This window comes from Leuciscus leuciscus (assembly GCF_965113295.1).
Source record: "Leuciscus leuciscus genome assembly, chromosome: 19".
Classification (NCBI taxonomy): Eukaryota; Metazoa; Chordata; class Actinopteri; order Cypriniformes; family Leuciscidae; genus Leuciscus; species Leuciscus leuciscus.
Window position 1 is genome coordinate 6611003 of NC_138743.1, and position 20925 is coordinate 6631927.

The following is a 20925-nucleotide window of genomic DNA, read 5'->3' on the forward strand; positions in this document are numbered from 1 at the left end:
GTACAAAGTTATTAGTTAATGCTGCCATTTGATACGCAATCGTAGACTATGGGTGCTTCTCAAACGTAAGGCTGTGGCTGCTTAAAAAAGCTTAAAAATGCTGCCTTCGGTAATGGTTACTTTACTGAAATGAGGCAGTCTATATGACGTATGCAGCCGAGAAATTAGACCTCCGTCGGACACAACCTTCAAAATAAGACACAGCTTGTGACAGTTGAGCTGAAAAATAAAGATGCCGTCTGAATGTTGCGGTTAGTGGTCAGCTTGTATGTAAATGTATGAGGCGTCAGTTGTGTATAAACGCATGAAGAAGAAGGAGCATCCGTATAAATACCTATAATGACAACCTAAACGAGAATGGGCAAGGAATGACGGAGAATACACGGTATAAATACATGGAGCTAACAAAAGGAACTAATGAGCTAATTGATGGGCAACAGGTGAATATAATGACTAAATCAAACACACGGAAAACTAGGTCACAGTGGAAATACAATGAAACAGAACATAGCTATAACAGAAGCTCCCCCTAACGGAAAGCGTGGCCTTGCGCTGTAAAGAGTACATCAGAGAAGGAAGGAAGGGAGGGGGCTCTGGAAGAGGACAAGGAGCTGGAGAGGGGCAAAACAAAACTTTTTCGACTTCATACAGCGCTGTGCAGATCAATCGCCTGCCGACTTGAAGTAGACACAGCTGATCCACGATTGGCCGAATCCATCGCATGGCAACGTGTTTATTCGACACCTTCAATTCCACTAATGTTCACAAATCTGTTTTTTATAACAGTAGGCTTATGTTGAACTTTATTCTTGTACAAACAGACGCTGTATTAAGTAATGCATAAAGTATTCAATAGAAAAGTATCTGAAACGTCTGTGTATTTGTCAAATATTGCATTTATTTCACTTCAGCTTTGGTAAAGTATACAAACACCACGTGAGCGTTCACTACGGGAAGCAGAAAGTGTCCGACTTCACGTCTCCGTTTTCTGCTCCTGCCCGCCTGCATGCGTCGAACACAAAAGTCCAAGGGGGGAGTGGAGGGTGGGAGGAGCCAAGAGGGGCCCCGGAGCAGGAGGAGCTTGATGTTGGTCCAGAGACCAGCCAGGGCGAGGCCCCAGGGCGGAGTCGCAGGTGGGAGAGCCATGGTGGAGATGACTTGATGGAGGATGACCGACGAAGATGCAGCCACCAAAGATGGAAACACTGGCGGAGCCAATGAGCTGGGCTGGGTGCAGCTGGTAAACTGAAGATGCTGGACAGATCCTTACAGCGTGTTGGAGATGAAGAGGGGATGAAGGACACCAGCGGTGAAGTGGTGATTTGAAATCACTGAGGTGTTCACATAACATGCAGGCCATTACGTTTTAAGACGTTATTTATTTTGAATATTATTTTATTTAAACTGTACTATATAGCCTACACATTGAAAATGTTTATTCTTATAATGTATATAGCCTAAACTAAACAAGAAAGAATCTGGACTTTAAACAGAAAAGATTCTAAACTTTTATATATACAATAGCTCTTACAGTATTCATTATTTCTTTGTAAACATTTAAAAATAACACAATATAAAATGCAGTCTGTATTGGCATATGCACAGCCGGCAACTGAGGTTTCAAATGCGATTTGAAGGAATTATTTGAGGAAATGATCAATAGCTGTTTTGTAGTCAAGACTCATGTTTAATTTAACAAAATATTGTACATTAACCTAGACAAAGTAGCCTATATATATAAAAAAACAGGAAAAAAACAGGGGAAACATTTTGTCTTACATTCAATGACTTACTGCACATTCATCAGAGAGGAGTCTTCATTAAACACTTTCAGTGTGATAATTAATTTTAAGCTTTTCTGAAACCAAGGGTAAAATAAGGCGTACATTATGGGATTAATGGTGGAGTTCAGATAGAAAAACATTGAAGCAACATCTCTGACATAAATTAAGTCAGCATTACTGTACGGAACCACTAATGAACAAATATAATATGGCAGTAAACACAGGAGAAACACAAAGACCAGAATCCCCAGCAGTATGGCAGCTTTTAGCTCTGATTTGTCACTGACTCTGTTTTTAGAGGATTCTTTGCTGTTGTGAACCTGAAGGGCTCTTATAGCAGTCACATGTTTCCTAACAATGACAAAAATATAAGTGTATAATATTATGATGAGTGTACATGGCATAACAAACACAAGCAGGAGATCAATGATGGATGAACCCCCATCTAAAGTATAAACACATTCTCCTGGACACATGACAGTAAAGTTTCCATTAATGAAGAGCAGAGTGAAGTTATAAAGGACTGAAAACAGCCAGTTAAATAAAGTTGCTATGTAGATCACAGTGGGATAGATATCCTCTGAGTAAAAAAAAGGAGAATGTAAAGCCAGAAACCGATCAACTGCAATTATAGCCACAGTGTGAACAGACACGGTAGTTGCTTGAAAAGCCACAAAATTGAAAAACGAGCACATCACTGGTCCAGAAATCCAACATGACTCAATCAGCAAAATCAAATGAAACGGCATCACAAAAACTCCGACCAGCAGATCAGACGCAGCTAAAGAGAGGATGAGGATGTTAGCAGGAGTGTGGAGCTGCTTGAAGTGACTAACAGAGATGACGACCAGCAGGTTTCCACACACGGTCAGAAGAGACACAGCTGCTGCGGACACATACAGAATCAGATAGACAGAGAAAGAAACAGATCTCTCTGGACAGGAATATTCCTGACAGTCATCAGTTTGGTTCACTGCTGTAAGATTCATTCTGAAGTGCATGGAAGAAACATCTAAACATAGTGTTGTTCCCCTCTGACTTCCTTCATATAGCCACATGCGTAACCACAGATAAAGATCTCTGAAGACGCTATTTGTCTCTCCAGCAGCTCTGAACTGCTCCTCACCGAAACACCGTCAGTCCTGGAGGCTCCACAATAAAGACATTCTACAATCTATGTTTCCTTTTATACACTTGACATGTTGACTCTTTCCAGGATCAGCACCACCAAGGGAGAAGAACATAAAGCTGGGAGATGAACTGATTTAGAAAAGTTTGATACAAAAACATAGACGGGCTTATTCAGGCTTTCAATGTATAAAATTAAAAACTTCTAATCTTTAAATCCTGATGTATCGCCGTGTTCAAATATGCCTTCTTTCCTTTTATATAGTATGCGAAAAGTATCTTAACTACGCTTTGCTATTACATGAGGCCACACGAGAAGATTCATAAATGGCAGAGAAGCAGCATGAGTATATAGAGTAAGATACGACATTCATGGCAGATGTAATGTGTCTGGATTGTGTTCACATGAACACAGCTACTTTATTAAACATCTTTTATGGTCACTTCATAAATAGTGCGTAATAGCCTACCTGCCCTGACGGTAACATGATTATTTTTGGAGAAGTAATTCATTAAGCTTATTGTTGAAAAAATCTAGGTGTAATGATTATAGAACTGATACAGCTAAGTGATTCTGCAAAAGTATTCATTATTTATGAGTAACAATAAAAATAAATAAAAACATGACAAAAATACAGCCTGTATGGCCGTATATACATCTAGCGATATATACATTTTTTTAATGATATTTTTAAGGGGTTGTAAGAACGACGAACAGTTGAATTTGAAGAACTTGCTGAAAAAGAAAAGAAACCTTTTCTCAGACGACGTTTCGCGTGCGGAAGAGCAAAGCGTGAGCGAGCAGTAGACATATGTGAGATTGTATGGAAGGCCCTTATATGAACATGGTTTGAATGTGTTTTATTAAAGTCTTCGGGTCAGCGCCCTTCTTAATTAACATTAACTAAGATATTAGATCAAATTCATGTGCCTACTCACCAATCAGGCGAAAGCTTTGCGCGATAACTTTCTCTGTGCACATAAATACGCAAATCACAAAGTGAATTTGTGAATTAGTGAATGCTGCCATTTGATGCGCAAACATAGACTTAATGGGTGCTTCTCAAACGGAAGGCTGTGGCTGCTTCAAAAAGCTTACAAATGCTGCCTTCGGAGGACGCATTCCAAGGTAGGAAGGCATCTAGGCACATCCGAATCCAATGTTAGATTCACTTTCTGTCTCCTGAGATACATTTATCTGATCGATTTTTGAAGACAGCATAGATGTATTCCTCGTTACCTCTGATATCCCACAATCTTGTGCTTTCCATTCTGTGACAGTTAAGATGAAAAATAAAGATGGCGTCTGACATTTGCAGTTGGTTGTCAGTTTTTGTGTAAATGTAAATTTTTAAACCAATGCTTTCCACTTTTGATGTAATTTCTATCGAGAAATTACTATTGTCATAATTAAATATTTGATTAGATTCTATTTGCTTGCTCACACCACAATGACAGCCGAGCACATGGCGAACTGTCAAAACAAAGCCATGTGACAACGAACATAAGGACATGAAAACAGGTGAATCAGACCGGAGACATGACAGTACCCCCCCTTAGGGACGCCACCTGGCAACCCGGGGAGGGGCTCACCTCGTCGCCGACTGAAGTCCTCGATCAGTGCCTGATCCAAGATGTCCCAAGCTGGAACTCAGCTACTCTCCTCCGGGCTGTATCCCTCCCAGTCCACGAGATACTGGAAACCCCTACCACAACGTCTGGCATCTAGTAACTTCCTGACAGTGTACACAGGAGCGCCATCCACTAGACGAGGGGGAGTTGGGGGCAGGAGTAGAGACAACAGGGTTTAGGGAAGAGCAAAACACATGTTTGACCCTGTTAACATGAAAAAAAGGTTGAACTCGACCAAGAGTAAGAGGAAGCTTGAGACGAACCGCCACTGGACTCGGGACCTTAGTGATGCAGTATGGACCAATGAACATGGGGCCAAACTTTCGGGAGGCCACCCTGAGAGGTAGGTCCTTGGTGGATAAACATGACTTCTAACCACACACATAACGAGGGGAAGGAGTCTGAAGGCGATCGGCTGCTGCTTTGGTTTGTCTAGAGGTCTGGGCCAGGACCAGGACCTTCTCAGCCTTCCTCCAGGTGCGACAACAGCGCTGGATGAAGGCTAAGGCAAACCTGCAGCATTGGATTCCTGTGAAGGAAACAGAGGAGTTTGGTAACCAACAGAACATTGAAATGGTGACAAACCATTGTGAACATTAGTGCTACCAGCAGGGAATTTTGGGCGTTTTCCACCCATGTCAACTGTTGACACCAACAACTAGGATTCTGGGAGGCCAAGCAGTGGAGGGCTCTTTTGAGATTCTGGTTGGTTTGCTCACACTGCCTGTTGGTCTGGGGATGGAACCCTGAGGACAGACTTGTAGAGGCCCCAATCTGTCGGCAGAACACCTTCCAAAACCGTGAAACAAACTGAGGTCCCCTGTCGAAGGCCACATCAACCGGGTGGCCATGAATCCGGAAAACGTGGACGACCACCACCTGAGCTGTTTCCTTGGCTGAGGGAAGCTTGGACAAAGGAATGAAATGGGCTGCCTTAGAGAAGCGGTCCACCACTGTCAGAATCACAGTTTTACCTCTTGAGGGTGGAACGCCAGTGACAAAATCAAGGCCCAAATGTGACCAAGGATGAGAGGGAATGGGTAAGGGCTGGAGCAGACCAACCGGTGGGTGGTTCAAAGTCTTGTCCTAGGACACAAGTATAGCAAGCCAACACAAACTGCCTGACCACCGGGCCCATGGAGGGTCACCAAAACCGCTGGCGGATGGCAGCCAATGATCTCCGAATTCCTGGGTGACAGATGTGTGTCCCCACTGTAGGACTTCAAGGCGCAGTACTGCTGGCACAAAGAGTCGACAGGCAGGTAACTCCCTTGGCACCCCCTGCTGATGACGGGCCTTCTCCACTCGATGCCCCAGGAAATGGACCCCACCACCACTCCTCTAGGGAGGATAGTCTCGGTCAGTGTTTCACATTCGGGGGCCCCGAACAGCCGAGAGAGGGTTTTGGGTTTGACATTCTTAGATCGTGGTCGGTACAAAACTGTGAAGCTAAACCAGCCAAAAAAAGAGTGCCTAGTGGGCCTGACGAGAATTTAACCTTTTGGCCGAGCAAATATATTCAAGGTTTTTATGGTCAGTCCAAACTAAAAAGGGTTGTGCCGACCCCTCCAACCAGTGGCGCCACTCCTTCAAAGCCAAACTGACTGCCAACAGCTCCTTGCTACCAATGTCGTAGTAATGGTCTGCTGGGCTCAGTCTATGGAAGAAGCAGGAACAGGGATAAACCCTCCCATCCTTAGGGGACCGCTGAGACAGGACCGCGTCTTGATAAAGAAGAGCCCCGCACCAGTAGGCGATGAAGAGGGACGGATAAGACCGGCATTGAGGGAATAATGAAAATACTTGTCCATAGCCTCTCTTTCTGGACCAGACAGGGAATAAAGACAACCCTTGGGCGGAGAATTGCCTGGGAGGAGGTCAATGGCGCAGTCATACGGCTGGTGAGGAGGACTTGCTGAACAGATTTTAGTACTCCACCGGGATCCCGGTCAGATTCGGGAATTAGAAGAGCCCTCAAATGGATTGTGACCGGTAACAGGTTGCAAGAAGAAGGGTAATTAACACAGGGAGAAGCGCCCACCAGGATCCTCCTCTACTGGCCTTGGCTTTTAAAGGACACTTAATGGCTTCCAGGCTTCCCACAGTGCAAGCACAGGCCTCAGGTGAGGCGTTGTTGTCTCTCCTGGGGCGTGAGATGAAGATGGCATAACTACATGGGCTTAGGGTCAGGTAGAGGAAATTGCTGACGACGAGGCTGGAGAGCAAACACCAAGGAACATTGAGAAATGCCCGGCAGGAATTAGGATCACCGTCGTATGGTGGGGGGTTGTTGGCATGGGGCTCTGGTTTGTGGTGAGGAGGGGGGGTTGAGCAGAAAATGTATCTGACCTGACTAAATCCAGCAAAAGACAACAGGCAAACCGATCCAAAGAACGCTGGAAGTCCATCTCCTTAAATGGTGAAGCAGAGCGCAAAGCTCAGGCACCGGGAGAACAGCAGGGCGTCAGGCAGAGGGAGAGGGGCGTGTTGCAAGATCACATGCTGATGAGAGGCAAGAGACTGAAGCGGGAAGACGGGACCAGTGAGCTGAAACCCAGCCGGTAGTGATGTATGTCTCGAGACCACTTTTACGTGGTCTCGGTCTTGTCACGGCCTTGACGGTCTTTGGTCTTGGTCTTGTCTTGGTCTCGGACCTCTCGGTCTTGTCTAGGTCTCGCTGTCTCAGACCGACATAGTGGTCAGGGGATTTAGCAATACATTACTACAATATCCACGACGACACAACGTTCGATAATGCAACATTATTATTTCGCGCCCTTCAAATGCAACCAATCACATGCATGTATTTTTTTTGTGACACAGCCGTTGGCGCTCATCCATCCATTTAACATTATGCCTCAGTGAGTGAGTGTAGCGTAGAGCGTAAAGAGCACAGATCCAGCATCTAGGCTATAGTAGTAGTCAGTCAGTAGTATGTCAGCAAATTCCTTGGACATAAAATTTGCTTTCGTAGAACACAACGAGTTCTGCAAGTCTGCTTGACAGAGACAGCCGGGACCACCTCAACGTTCACCAGACACCTGGAGCGTAAACACAGAGAAAGGTAAGCTATCTACCCATTTTCAAACTCTTTGAGGTAAAACCTTTCCAACTTCCCATGACCAAACAGATCATGTATCCACTGAATTATTGTTGTTTATCGTGTGTTCTCACACGTTCTGTATTATTTAGGGACATATTTTTTGCAAGCCTCTCTAAGGACGTAACTAACCTGGTGAAGAGTGTAACTAACGTTACATGCTAAGTACAGGTAGTTAGCTCTATCAGTGGCTACCGGCGGCTAGCACTACTTAAATCAACATTTTACATTTTACTAACGTTACTTTGGCCAGGGGCGTAGGAGCAGTTTTGAACCTGGGGAGGACAGAAAATGCTAGGGGGGTTCGAGGGAAATTTTTAATTTTCGTGTGACTCGTTTCGCCTATTTGAACTATGTATAGGGGAGCGCAGGGCATAACCTAACGCGGGGCTAGTTGTAACACGCTTGTTTTAAATACTTCCGCACATGCTTGGATGATGAAACTTTGTGTATTTACTAGTTGCCATATCAACACTATACAGAAAAAAAAATTCCGCCAAAATTATTAATTTTTTTTGGAAGATATCCATAGACATTTATTAAACCATAGCAAAAGTAAATTTCTTACTTAAGTTAATTTTTCATCTCTATTTTTTGTGTTTATTTAAAATAAGACAAATCTGATATTATTTTCATCTCCAAGATGTTATTTAACAGTTGAGATAGTTATTTAATGCTTCGCTAACTAGCAGAAGACACTAGCAGGGTTTAAACCCCCGTTGTGCAGGTGGGGGCATGTTGTAACACTGCGTTACAATGTGCCCCTATTAGAAATATGCTATTATATTCTATACTTTTATTAATTTTATTGGGAAAACGTGAGAAAAAGGTGAATAAAGACTGAGAGTCAATGTTCAGAAATGACTAATTATTTATTTGTTTTGAACTAGGTTGTATAGCTGTGTTTCCATGTGTTCGTAGTCAAAACTCAAAAATTTGTTTATATTTAATCATTAAAAATTGCCATTATTTTATATGAAAAAGTTTTTTAATTGTATTTTATTTAGAAAATATTTTAGTTTGTTTTGTATATATTTTTTATTAGATCAGATAACATTTTAAGCTGTCATATATGTTATGTTACAATGTGCCCCACACATGTTACAATGTACCCCACCTATGGGGCATGTTGTCACATTTCACTTCCATTCCTTCGGGGTAGGCTATGTCAAGAAAAAAGTATATACTGTATTAATAAAACAAAACCACATAATTGTACTAGACATGTGGGAAATTAATGTGGGAAAAAATAAATACTCTGAACTATAAGTAGATTTACACAAACTGAGAAAGTCAAAAAGCGTTAGGTTGTACCCCACTCTCCCCTATCTTAATGGTCCAGTGGTAGAACTTTCGCCAACCATGTCAAAGGTACTGGGTTCTAATCCACACTCGTATAGTTTTTTTTTTTCGTATAGTTTAAAAAACACATAACAGTGACATGATGGGTTTTAACTTCATTCAGGAGATTTTGGGTAACTGCAAAACTGACAGATGACTTTGAGCGCACCGCCAACGGTGTGTGTGTGTGTGTGTGTGTGTGTGTGTGTAACCATAGCGACAAAACGACCAACTTTCGGATCCTGCACGTAATCCTATAATTTCGTTTTTAAAAATGTAATTATGTATTTAAAAGGTGCAGAATGGATTCATTTGGAGACCGTTCATTCAGGAGATTTTGGGTAACTGCACAACTGACAGATGACTTTGAGCGCACCGCCAAATCGGTGTGTGTGTGTAACCATAGCGACAAAACGACCAACTTTCGGATCCTGCACGTCAGCCTATAATTTCGTTTTTAAAAATGTAGGTCTTAGTGAGTTAGGAGTCCTCTCGACTTCTTTTAAGCTGTCCCAGGCTTAGGTGCTACTTTTAGGGCTAAAATACTTCGTGAATTACTCTTAGTCAAAAAAAAAAAAAAAAAAAGGATTTATACACATATATAATGTGTGTGTGTGTGTGTGTGTGTGTGTGTGTGTGTGAGAATGGTCAAATAGGAAAAATTACGCATGTAATTTCAAAGTGAAGGCTTAGAATAGACCCTATACTTAAAATCACTTTTTTTTTCCTTCTTGGACCACCAACCAATCACAGTCTTCAAAAGATTGTGTCATACATAGCAAAGGGGTCAACCCCACCTCCTTACTAAGATGAAAGTTTTGGTCTTTTCCTTACTCAGAGTTGCACTCAGATCGGTCCCGAATCGCTTTTAAGCTAAGACTCCTGCGTAAAAGTTTTTAAGCTAAATTAAGAGTTTTCTTAGAGGATTCTTAGAATCTTTATGAATACGGGCCCAGATGTTTAGACTGTACACATAGATGTAATGTCACTGTACTTGTAAGATACAGTAGTTTGTTGTGGTTAAATAGAAACAGATGTCTTACAGATTCATTTTCGCCTATTTTGTAGGTACTTGGAGTACAAAGCAGGATCTGCAGCATCAATGACAATAGCCGACCCCACACAGCCTCAAATATCATCGTTTGCTCAAAGGGTCCACTTATATTCCCCAAATTCAGCCAGGCAACAGGCCATCACCCAGTCCATCCTCCAGGACCTTGTGGTTGGATGCTCTCTCCCCCTGTCTGTCGTTGAAAATCCAAATTTTAGACGCTTCCTGAATGTCCTGGATAGCAAATACACTCCCGTGTCTAGGACCAGCTTGACAGAGAAGTGGATACCTCACCTTGTCACTAAAATTAAGGGCGACATAATTAAAGCCCTGGAAGTCCAGTCAAATGTTGCAATAACAACAGACCTCTGGTCTGACCGGAGGCTTCGGTCCTTCCTGGGAGTTACCGCTCATGTTGCCTGCAAGGACAAGGACTCTTACAGTTTAAAATAATTTTTTCTAGACTGTAGGCGTTTCACAGGGAAGCACTGTGGGGAACGAATCGCCTCAGCATTTGACAACATTGTTGAGGAGTAGCCTATGGCGTTGGCCATAAAATAAGCTACATTCTGACGGATAACGCGTCCAATATGAAGCGGGCCTTTAAAGTGAGGATGCCAGAAGTAGAGCAGCCTGAAGGTGACAGCAGCGATGACCTCGATGATGAAACGATGTGGGAGGATGCAGAAGATGTAGAGCCATGGTCATCATCGGGTGAACGTCTTTCTTGCTTCGCCCACTCGCTGCAACTCGTCATCAATGACGGGATGAAAGAGGTAAAGGTAATAGCTAGAGCCATTGCCATGGCCAGCAAATTCACAACTCTGCTGCACAGCAGTAGCAAGCATAGGGACACGTTTGAGGCCCACTTTGGCTCGAATAAGTCTATCCCAGCTGCAAACAACACCCGCTGGAATAGCACCTACAAGCAGTTAAAGGCTCTCACCACACTTGACCACCGGGGCATCACAGAAATGTGCAGTGACACCGAAAATTTTGTGTTTTCAACCCGAGAATGGGCTCAGCTGAACGACCTTTGTGCTTTGCTTGAGCCATTTTCTGAGGCAACAGACCTCACGGAAGGAGACACTGTAGTTACCATCAGCATGGTGGTCCCCACCGTTCTGGACTTACGGACGCATCTCATCAAGATGGAATTGCACCTGCCGCAGATTGTGACAATAGTCAGAGCAATGAAAAAGTCTTTAGAGAAGAGGTTCTCAGGAATTTTCAGAAGGATCAGCATGGACGAGGGAGATCCGGAGCAACCATTTAACCATCGCATCTACTTTCTTGCCGCCATGCTTGACCCCAAGTTTGGATTGTGTTGGGTAGATTTAGATGTCCAAAATGGTGAAACCGGTCCAGCACTGAAGAGGTTCAGAGATGACCTTAAAAAATCATTAACAGGTGGCTACAGTATATTTTTATTATTATTATTATTGTTGATGTTGCTATTATTACGGTCATTGTTTTTATATTGTCACTAGCAGCATCCTGTCTAATCCTGTCTTTTGTGTGTGTGTGTGTGTGTGTGCACCTTTTTCCAGACCTTTTGAGCACAGAGGTAGACAGAGATGCAACTGCAGCACCGATAGCAGAAGACACAGAAGAATCGCATAGTGACTCACCGCCGCCCCTGAAACATCAGCGTCTTCTTTCACGCTACAAGGCTTTTAAGTTGCAATGTAGCACAACCCAGAACTAGAGCATTAATGCACAAATAAGCAAGTACCTAGACAGCATAAATGACTGACTGTGATGCACTGACCTTTTGGTCCAAAAACAAAGAGCGTTTCCCCAATCTACACAATGTTGCCTTGAAAGTTCTCTCTGTTCCTGCCTCTTCTGCCCCAGTTGAGAGAGTTTTTAGTAGAGGAGGCATTCTAATGAGACCCCACCGTGCAAGGCTAGGCCATAAGATGTTGCAATTTTTTATTTTCCTGAAGTGTAATCAACCACTGTTTTAAAGCACACACAGGTGCGTGAGCGGGGCGTGTCTTCAATTAGCCATCCCATAGCCCTACTCTCTGGACTCTATCTTGCTTCCTTTAGACCTGGAGCCTTTCCAGTGAATGGACTCAGATCCCCTCAAGAAAATTCACACTGGTTCCCTAACCATAGAACAATTTGTTCTTCTCAGCTAATCCACACTGGTTCTGCGCACATGATATAGTATGCCTTTCATTCTAGTCTGTCTGTGTTCTATTGTTCTTGCCCCACTGAACAACAGGCTTGATTTCATTGACAGTGTGTTATAATCACTTCACACTGGTCTCTTGGTTCCCTAACCATAGAACAATTTGTTCTTCTCAGTTAATCCACACTGGTTGTGTTACGAACTGCTCCGAGACACGAAGGTTTAGATCCAAATGCAGCTTTATTTGAGGGCAATCCAGAGGCGTAATCCAATGTACAGGCAAGGGTCATACACAGATAGGCAGTCCAAACAAAGAAAGAAACAAAACAGGCAGGGACCAGAGGCAAGAGAGTAATCCAGGGAACAGGGCAAGATATCCAAAAAAAACCAAGAGACAAGAAAACCAAGAGAGCTCAGAAATGCAGTGTAACACTAAAACAAGACTTCGCAGTGAGTGAATGAATGAACATGGTATAAATAGACTGAGACTAACAGGGTGATGGGACACAGGTGAATGTAGTCAGTGATAATGAGGTACAGGTGACTGTGATGAGTGATCAGAGATGATGAGTCCGGGCAGTGAGTATGGGAAATGTAGTCTGAGAGTGAACGTGAGTGTCTGATGTGGAGTGCCCTCTGGTGGCTCTCAAGGGCACTCCAGCTGGTGACCGTTACAGGTTGTCACTGTTTTTAATATCTACACTGGTTCTGATATTTATAATGTAATTGTTTGGTATATGTATAATTGCCTATGTGTAGTTGACATGGCTATATAGGTATCAAGATATCAGAATCTTATAAGCTCTTATTCTTATTAATGTACAATTTGATGTACAGTTTTTGATGTATTAATATTTAGTATTTGTATTTTGCATTTGTTTAGATGAATTTGTGTCTTTGATATCTGTGTGTGTGTGTGTGTGTTGTTTGATTACAGTATTGTATTTAAGATAGTGTTAGACTAAATAAATGGTCTTTTAAATATCATATGCATATCTCTGTTGTGTTGACTAAACATTAGGCCTAATCCAAGTTTATAATTGTGTATCTTTAATTTGATGTTACGATTTCATCTACACATTTATTATAATTTCAATTGGTTACATATTTCTCATTCTTTAGACAGTTGTTGGAGGAGCAAGATGGTGTTGGAGATGTTTGATGTTTTGTCAGATGAACCAATCAGTACCAGTTATGTCAGTCCTCAACAGTACACAAAAGTTAAGGGAGTCTCAATCCTCTAATAGTGCAGTAACAGCCGTCATGCAATTGCTACACATAGTTGATCTCACCCAGTCTGCAAAAACATTTACAGTGAGCTCAGTCACACACATGACATGGTCTGTCTCTGTATTGTTCTGCCTGTGTAGCTGAAGTAATACCGTCTAATATGTATTGAATGTAAACTGCGGCTGAACCCTAGTATGCTGCTGTTCTTGAATTCATACAAGTTATTGCTTAGCTTCAACACTAGTCTGTTTTTTTTTCCCTCCGGTCTCGACTTGGTCTCGGTCTTGGTCTCGACTTGGTCTTGGTCTTGACTTGGTCTGTCTTGGTCTGTCTTGGTCTTGGTCTTGGTCTTGTCTTGGTCTCGATACCCTCTGGTCTTGGTAGTGTCTTGGTCTCGGTTTAGGCGGTCTTGACTACAAGTCTACCAGCCGGCAGCAGAGAGAAGGCCTAGAGAGATCGACAGAGGAAGATGCACAAAAGAAAACAAAACAAGCCTCAAAACAGGACTGCACAAGACACAACTGGAGTTAAATATTAACAGGCTGGGTCGAAGTGTAGCGGGGAAGCAAACACAACGATCTGACGTGACAGAAGACACGAGGAGAATAAATTGGGTAATTAACAAGAAAGGTAATCAATAACAGGTGCAGGGACTGAGCAGTGATGATGAACGAGAGGGTGGGGAAACAAACCACACCACAATGACAGCAGAGCACATGGCGAACTGTCAAAACAAAGCCATGTGCTCCGAGACAACAAACTACACAGACAATGAACATAAGGACAAGAAAACAGGCGAATCAGACCGGAGACATGACACATAAAGCTGCCTATCTCAGCTGCCATGTCATCAAGCGCCTTTGAAGGCCGCCTCAATTTTAAGGATCCTTAGAAGGCAGCCTTTGATTCAAGTCCTTCATTCAGCATTTTGAAGGATGCATCAAGTGTTAAATCATCCACAATTCTTTGCACACATTCCAATTCACGAATAAGAACTGATGGAAAACGAGTCGGCACTGAACTTGTCTGAATTCATTTTGAAATGTAAGACAAAAATAATGTTTTCAGAGATGAAGGCATACATGTAATCTTTTGTTTTGGTGTAAATTAATCACTTAACACTAAACTGCCAATAATGTAAGCCAATGGGAGACCACAGACGATTGCCATTCACTTTATTGTATTAGTAGAAAGTCAGTTAATATAAAGAGTTTTAATGCAAAATTAAGTTTTAATGGTATTTTCTGTGGGGGCGGGAACGTGTGACATGGCCATGCACACTTACAAGACCATCTCATTCTAGCATCTATTGCTGAGGAAGACTCTACAAGCCTCTAAATTACTGGACTGAAGAACGACACAGATTCACTAGGATTCAGCCTTCAGTTTGAGAAGCACTCTGTGACTACGATTCGGCTCCCGTAAAAGCATTGATTGTAATAAGAAATATTTAAAAAATCTGAACAGTTATGTGAGTTAATGAAATGAACTGAACCTTGCGAGGCTTGAAATCACTGAGATGTTCAAGATTGCAACCTTTAAACACTATAACATCACATCTAACAAAAAATAATAATATTTGTTAAAACTTTGAAGACTTTATCTTTGAAAAACCCTTTTGTATTCATAGGCTATAAATAAAGCACCATATTCAATAATTCTAATTATTAATTTCATTAAGTGAGATTATTGCACTATTATTGCACCCACTTACATTGTTATACAATTTACTGACACGATGTGTTCACTGTCATGTTTAATTTGAAAAAAGAGAATAAAAAGACATTAACATATGCGAAGTACATCTGAAAAATAGACAACAGGAAAAAGTCTGATTCTCTCTTACATTCAATGACTTACAGCACATTCATCAAAGAGGAGTCTTTATTAAACACTTTATATGAGAAAATTAATTTTAAGCTTTTCTGAAACCAGGGATAGAATAAAGCGTAAATGATGGGATTAATGGTGGAGTTCAGTAAGAAAAATATTACAGTGATATCTCTGACATAAATTAAGTCAGCATGTTCATATGGAATCACTAAAGAACAAATATAATATGGCAGTAAACACAGGAGAAACACAAAGACCAGAATCCCCAGCAGTTTCGCAGCTTTTCGCTCTGATTTGTCACTGACTCTGTTTTTAGAGGATTCTTTGCCGTTGTGAACCTGAAGGGCTCTTATAGCAGTCACATGTTTCCTAACAACGACAAAAACATGAGTGTATAATATTATGATGAGTGTACATGGCATAAGAAACACAACCAGGAGATCAATGAGGGATGAAACCCCATCAATAGTAGAAAGACATTCTCCGGGCCACATGAAAGTGAAGTTTCCATTAATGAAGAGAATAGTGAAGTTATAAAGGAGTGAAAACAGCCAGCTGAATAAAGTTGCTATGCAGATCACAGTGGGTGAGATTTTCTCTGAGTAAAAAAAAGGAGAACGTAAAGCCAGAAACCGATCAACTGCTATTAGAGCCACAGTGTGAACAGACACGCTTGTTGCTTGAAAAGTCACAAAATGTAAAACCGAGCACATCACTGGTCCAAAAATCCAACATGACTCGATGAGCCAAGACAGGTGAAGTGGCATCACAAAAACTCCGACCAGCAAATCAGACGCAGCTAAAGAGAGGATGAGGATGTTAGCAGGAGTGTGGAGCTGCTTGAAGTGACTAACAGAGATGATGACCAGCAGGTTTCCACACACGGTCAGAAGAGCCACAGCTGCTGCGGCCACATACAGAATCACATAGACAGAGAAAGAAACAGATCTCTCTGGACAGGAATATTCCTGACAGTCATCAGTTTGGTTCACTGCTGTAAGATTCATTCTAAAGTACTTGGAAGAAATACTTAAACATAGTGATGTTCCCTGTGACTTTTCTCATGCAAGGATTCATGGATTCAAATGCATCAGTTTTGGACTGCTCATCATCTGAAACAGATTACATTGACTTCTGGAGGATCCATAATAAATACGTACAATCTCTGCTGCCCTTTATACACTTGACATGTTGACTCTTACCAAGACTGGCAGCATCAAGGGAGAAGAACATACAGCTGGGAGATCAACTGATTTTGTTCATCTAGAGGAAAAGAGCTGAAGGCTGTAATATAGAACTCATTCAAAGACATATGTGGGCTTATATGAAGCAAATGCAAACTTAAAAAAGAAAAAAACTACCTAATATTTGCAATGTACAACAAATGTTGCTTGCAAAAAAAATAAAAAAATAATATTCAACTACTTTTAAAGGGATAGTTTACCCTCCAGGGGGTTGGCTGCGCCCCTGTCTTCATCTTCAGGCAGGATATGCAGCTTCCGCTACCCTCACATTGCACGCTAAGGACGGGGCCTACGCCAAAGAACTTTATCAATTTATGCTTGCTGGGCTGTCAATAAATATTCGCTTGTTATATCAATTTATCTCCCGAGTCTTTCTGGTAGAACTTGAAGTGGCCTTCAAATAAGACAATCATTCACTATAGCAACATTGTGTCGGCCCAGATCTGCCCCACACCTGACACGGCATTATAAGTCAGCCCACATACGTGGAATAATGGCACTATGGCAGTCTGCTCCTGTTTGCCAGACCTGGGCCACAAGCATCAATAGTTACCAGCCAACATCACCTGATCACATTTTGTTTTGGCTTTCTTTGCTATTGCAGAGTGTTATACAAAGACATTGTTACAGCTGGCAGAGAAAAACTAAATATAAAGTCCAAAAGCCCAACTAAAGGAAACACGAATCACCATAATGGTGACTTCAACTGAAACTAGAGCTAAACTAAATCTATCTAAATGTAGATCCAAATCCAAATGGCCCGTGGGCCGGCAGTTATAGGCTTAACACACTATACTCTTTGTAAATAAGAACAACTTATCAACAATGGAGATGTTTGACTGTTTTAGCCTTGAGGTGAAAGACATAGAGATAGCAGAATTATGCATTTCTGTATGCGAATATACTCTATATTGCCAAAAGTTTTGGGATGTCTCCCTTTACATGCACATGAACTTTAATGACATCCCATTGTTAATCCGTAGGGTTTAATATGGAGTTGTCTCATGCCCCCTTTGCAGCTATAACAGCTTCAACTCTTCTGGGAAGGCTTTCCACAAGGTTTAGGAGTGCGTTTATGAGAATTTTTTACCATTCTTCTAGAAGCGCATTTGTGAGGTCAGGCACTGATGTTGGACAAGAAGGCCTGACTCGCAGTCTCAAAACCTAGACTTGTCCATCGGATTGCCAGACAGAGAAGCGTGATTCGTCACTCCAGAGAACACGTCTCTACTGCGCTAGAGTCCAGTGGCGGCATGCTTTACACTGCATCCCACGCTTTGCATTGCACTTGGTAATGTAAGGCTTGTGCAGCTGCTCGGCCATGGAAACTCATTCCATGAAGCTCTCTACTCACCGTTCTTGAGCAAATCTGAAGGCCACACAAATTTTGGAGATGTGTAGCTATTGACTCTGCAGAAAGTTGCTGACTTCTGCGAACCTCAGCATGCGCTGACTGTGATTTTACGTGGCCTACCACTTCGTGGCTGAGTTGCTGTTGTTCCCAATTGCTTCTACTTTGTTATAATACCACTAACAGTTAACCGTGGAATATTTAGTAGTGAGGAAATATCACGAATGGACTATCACGGTACCTCGCTTGAATTCACTGAGCTCCTGAGAGCGACCATTCTTTCACAAATGTTTGTAAAGCAGTCTGCATGCCTAGTATGTGCTTGATTTTATACAACCTTGGCCATGTGACCATGGAAGTGATTGGAACACCTGAATTCAATGATTTGGAGGAGAGTCCCAATACTTTTGGCAATATAGAGTAACTTTGCATTTGTACTGTTTGTATGCTTTTTGTAAAGCCAAACAGTTTGACATATAGATATCTCATCAGACCTGTTCCACGAGGATGAGAGTAACGCTCATCCATCCCCACAATAAATGGACATTCATTGGATACTCATTATAATAATTAGACTACTAAACACGTTAAATGTTAAAAAGAAATAGAGTGGATGGCCTAAGTAGGTAAGAACATTGTAAATCTAAAATTAAGCATCTGTATTAAAACATTTTCTCAAACAACAAAGCAATCAACAAACATTCAAACATTTTACTTTTGATAAACAGTGCAGATAATAAGCTCATGCTTCTTGAATAACATGCCTGGTTTTATTCATCACAATATAAGATAATATAATACTATTTTAACAATAATGATAAAAAAGAACATCAGGAAAAACTAAATATACAACTTAAAAGCAGAGACATTTGTTTGACATTATTCCTTATTAAGAGCTTAAGGAGAGCACATTCATTAGAGAGGAGTCTGTGTTAAATACTTCAAGAGTTAGAATTATTTTTAAACTTTTCTTAAACCAAGGGTATAACATAGCGTAAATAAGTGGATTGATAGAGGAATTAAGGTAAAAGAGAATCAAAACACTGTTGATATCATTAGAAAATGAGTCATCTCTTAAGAAATTTGTTAAAGAAAAAATATAATATGGCAGTAAACACAGGAGAAACACAAAGACCAGGATCCCGAGAGCGAATGCGGCTTTTCGCTCTGATTTGTCACTGACTCTGTTTTTAGAGGATTCTTTGCTGTTGTGAACCTGAAGGGCTCTTATAGCAGTCACATGTTTCCTAACAATGACAAAAACATGAGTGTATAATATTATGATGAGTGTACATGGCATAAGAAACACAACCAGGAGATCAATGATGGATGAAACCCCATCTACAATATAAAGACATTCTCCTGGACACATGACAGTGAAGTTTCCATTAATGAAGAGCAGAGTGAAGTTATAAAGGAGTGAAAACAGCCAGCTGAATAAAGTTGCTATGCAGATCACAGTAGGAGAGATTTTCTCTGAGTAAACAAAAGGAGAGTGTAAAGCCAAAAACCGATCAACTGCTATTAGAGCCACAGTGTGAACAGACACGCTTGTTGCTTGAAAAGTCACAAAATTGAAAGCAGAGCACATCACTGGTCCAGAAATCCAACATGACTCGATGAGCCAAGACAAATGAAGCGGCATCACAAAAACTCCGACCAGCAGATCAGACGCAGCTAAAGAGAGGATGAGGATGTTAGCAGGAGTGTGGAGCTGCTTGAAGTGACTAACAGAGATGATGACCAGCAGGTTTCCACACACGGTCAGAAGAGACACAGCTGCTGCGGACACATACAGAATCACATAGACAGAGAAAGAAACAGATCTCTCTGGACAGGAATATTCCTGACAATCATCAGTTTGGTTCACTGCTGTAAGATTCATTCTGAAGTGCATGGAAGAATCATCTAAACATAGTGTTGTTCCCCTCTGACTTCCTTCATATAACCACATGACATGAGTAACCACAGATAAAGATATCTAAAGATGTTATTTGTCTCTCCAGCAGCTCTGAACTGCTCCTCACCGAAACACAGTCACTCCTGGAGGCTCCACAATAAAGACGTTCTAGTCTTTTATACACTTGACATGTTGACTCTTTCCAAGACCAACAGCATCAAGGGAGAAGAACATACAGCTGGGAGATCAACTGATTAGATATCTACCGATCTCTCTGGACAGGAATATTCCTGACAGCCATCAGTGTGGTTCACTGCTGTGAGATTCATGTGAAGTACTTTGGAGAGACATCAAATCTTGGTATTTCCAGCAGAATCAGTCTCAGTCGATGCTCAGTGTAAAGGGTTTGCGTTGTTCCCAGTTTGATGGATGTTCTGAGACAATAATGTTCTGCTGATTTTTATACATAATAATCACTGTAACTTTTTTCATTATTTAAAACTCAATGCACAAGTGTTTCTCACTTTTAAAACAAAAAACAACTTTCCACAATGCAGTTTCCACATTTTTTAGTTTTAATCGGATCTTTGTCAAACTTAAGTCACCAAACTTATATTTATGTAATGTGGCACTTTCATCCAAAGCCATCTGGGAGAATTTGAGGAGAGAGAGAGACCAGAGTGATGTAAAAGACATGAAAGTGATGCAAATATATACAGTTATTCCACAGAGCTGTGTAATAATAAGTTTGTGTTAATGTTATGGCCATGAATGGTCTCTTTTTGAATATTAATCTATAGCCTACTTAACTCAGACAGCATTTACTCAGACCCCAAATTGAGTTTTATTAATTTCAGAATTAAAAGAAATACACCTCTGGATTAACCACATATAAACTTGTATTTGCCATCATTTATCTCCACATAAATATTTCAGCTTTTGGTTTTTATTTTATTTTATATATATATCGGAGATACATGACAAATGACAAAAAAAGAGACAATAAATTAATTAGGCAGCTCTTTAGCAAGCATTTTGCATTTGTTACTCATTTTAGTAAGTTATGGAAAGCAACCCTGTGTGTGAGCAGGTCAAAGGTGAACCGTCTGCCATTAGAGCTGAGCTGAATATGCAACTCCACATTTGATAATATCTCCATCTAGTGGTTATTTCCTTTCACAATATTTCAAC

At 41.3% G+C, this 20925-nt stretch overlaps 3 protein-coding genes across 3 annotated transcripts; all 3 read right to left on the reverse strand.

Moving 5' to 3' along the window:
* Positions 1–1669: 1669 nt before the first annotated feature.
* Positions 1670–3273, reverse strand: LOC309482999 (trace amine-associated receptor 13c-like). The gene has a single exon (XM_082148635.1). The coding sequence runs from the start codon at positions 2840–2842 to the stop codon at positions 1790–1792; it is 1053 nt and encodes a 350-aa protein (XP_082004761.1). The 5' UTR covers positions 2843–3273; the 3' UTR covers positions 1670–1789.
* Positions 3274–15119: 11846 nt separating this feature from the next.
* On the reverse strand, positions 15120–16352 carry LOC309483017 (trace amine-associated receptor 13c-like). Its single transcript, XM_082148653.1, has one exon. It carries the CDS (start codon positions 16244–16246, stop codon positions 15263–15265), a length of 984 nt encoding a protein of 327 aa, XP_082004779.1. The 5' UTR covers positions 16247–16352; the 3' UTR covers positions 15120–15262.
* A 624-nt stretch (positions 16353–16976) lies between these two features.
* LOC309482997 (trace amine-associated receptor 13c-like) lies at positions 16977–20879 on the reverse strand. Its single transcript, XM_082148633.1, has one exon. The coding sequence runs from the start codon at positions 19786–19788 to the stop codon at positions 18724–18726; it is 1065 nt and encodes a 354-aa protein (XP_082004759.1). The 5' UTR covers positions 19789–20879; the 3' UTR covers positions 16977–18723.
* Between the last annotated feature and the right edge of the window lie 46 nt (positions 20880–20925).

Bases quoted from the DNA above. Each gene is read 5' to 3' on its own strand.
- LOC309482997 (XM_082148633.1), bottom strand. From the start codon at position 19,788: ATGTGGTTATATGAAGGAAGTCAGAGGGGAACAACACTATGTTTAGAT.
- LOC309483017 (XM_082148653.1), bottom strand. From the start codon at position 16,246: ATGAATCTTACAGCAGTGAACCAAACTGATGACTGTCAGGAATATTCC.
- LOC309482999 (XM_082148635.1), bottom strand. From the start codon at position 2,842: ATGTGGCTATATGAAGGAAGTCAGAGGGGAACAACACTATGTTTAGAT.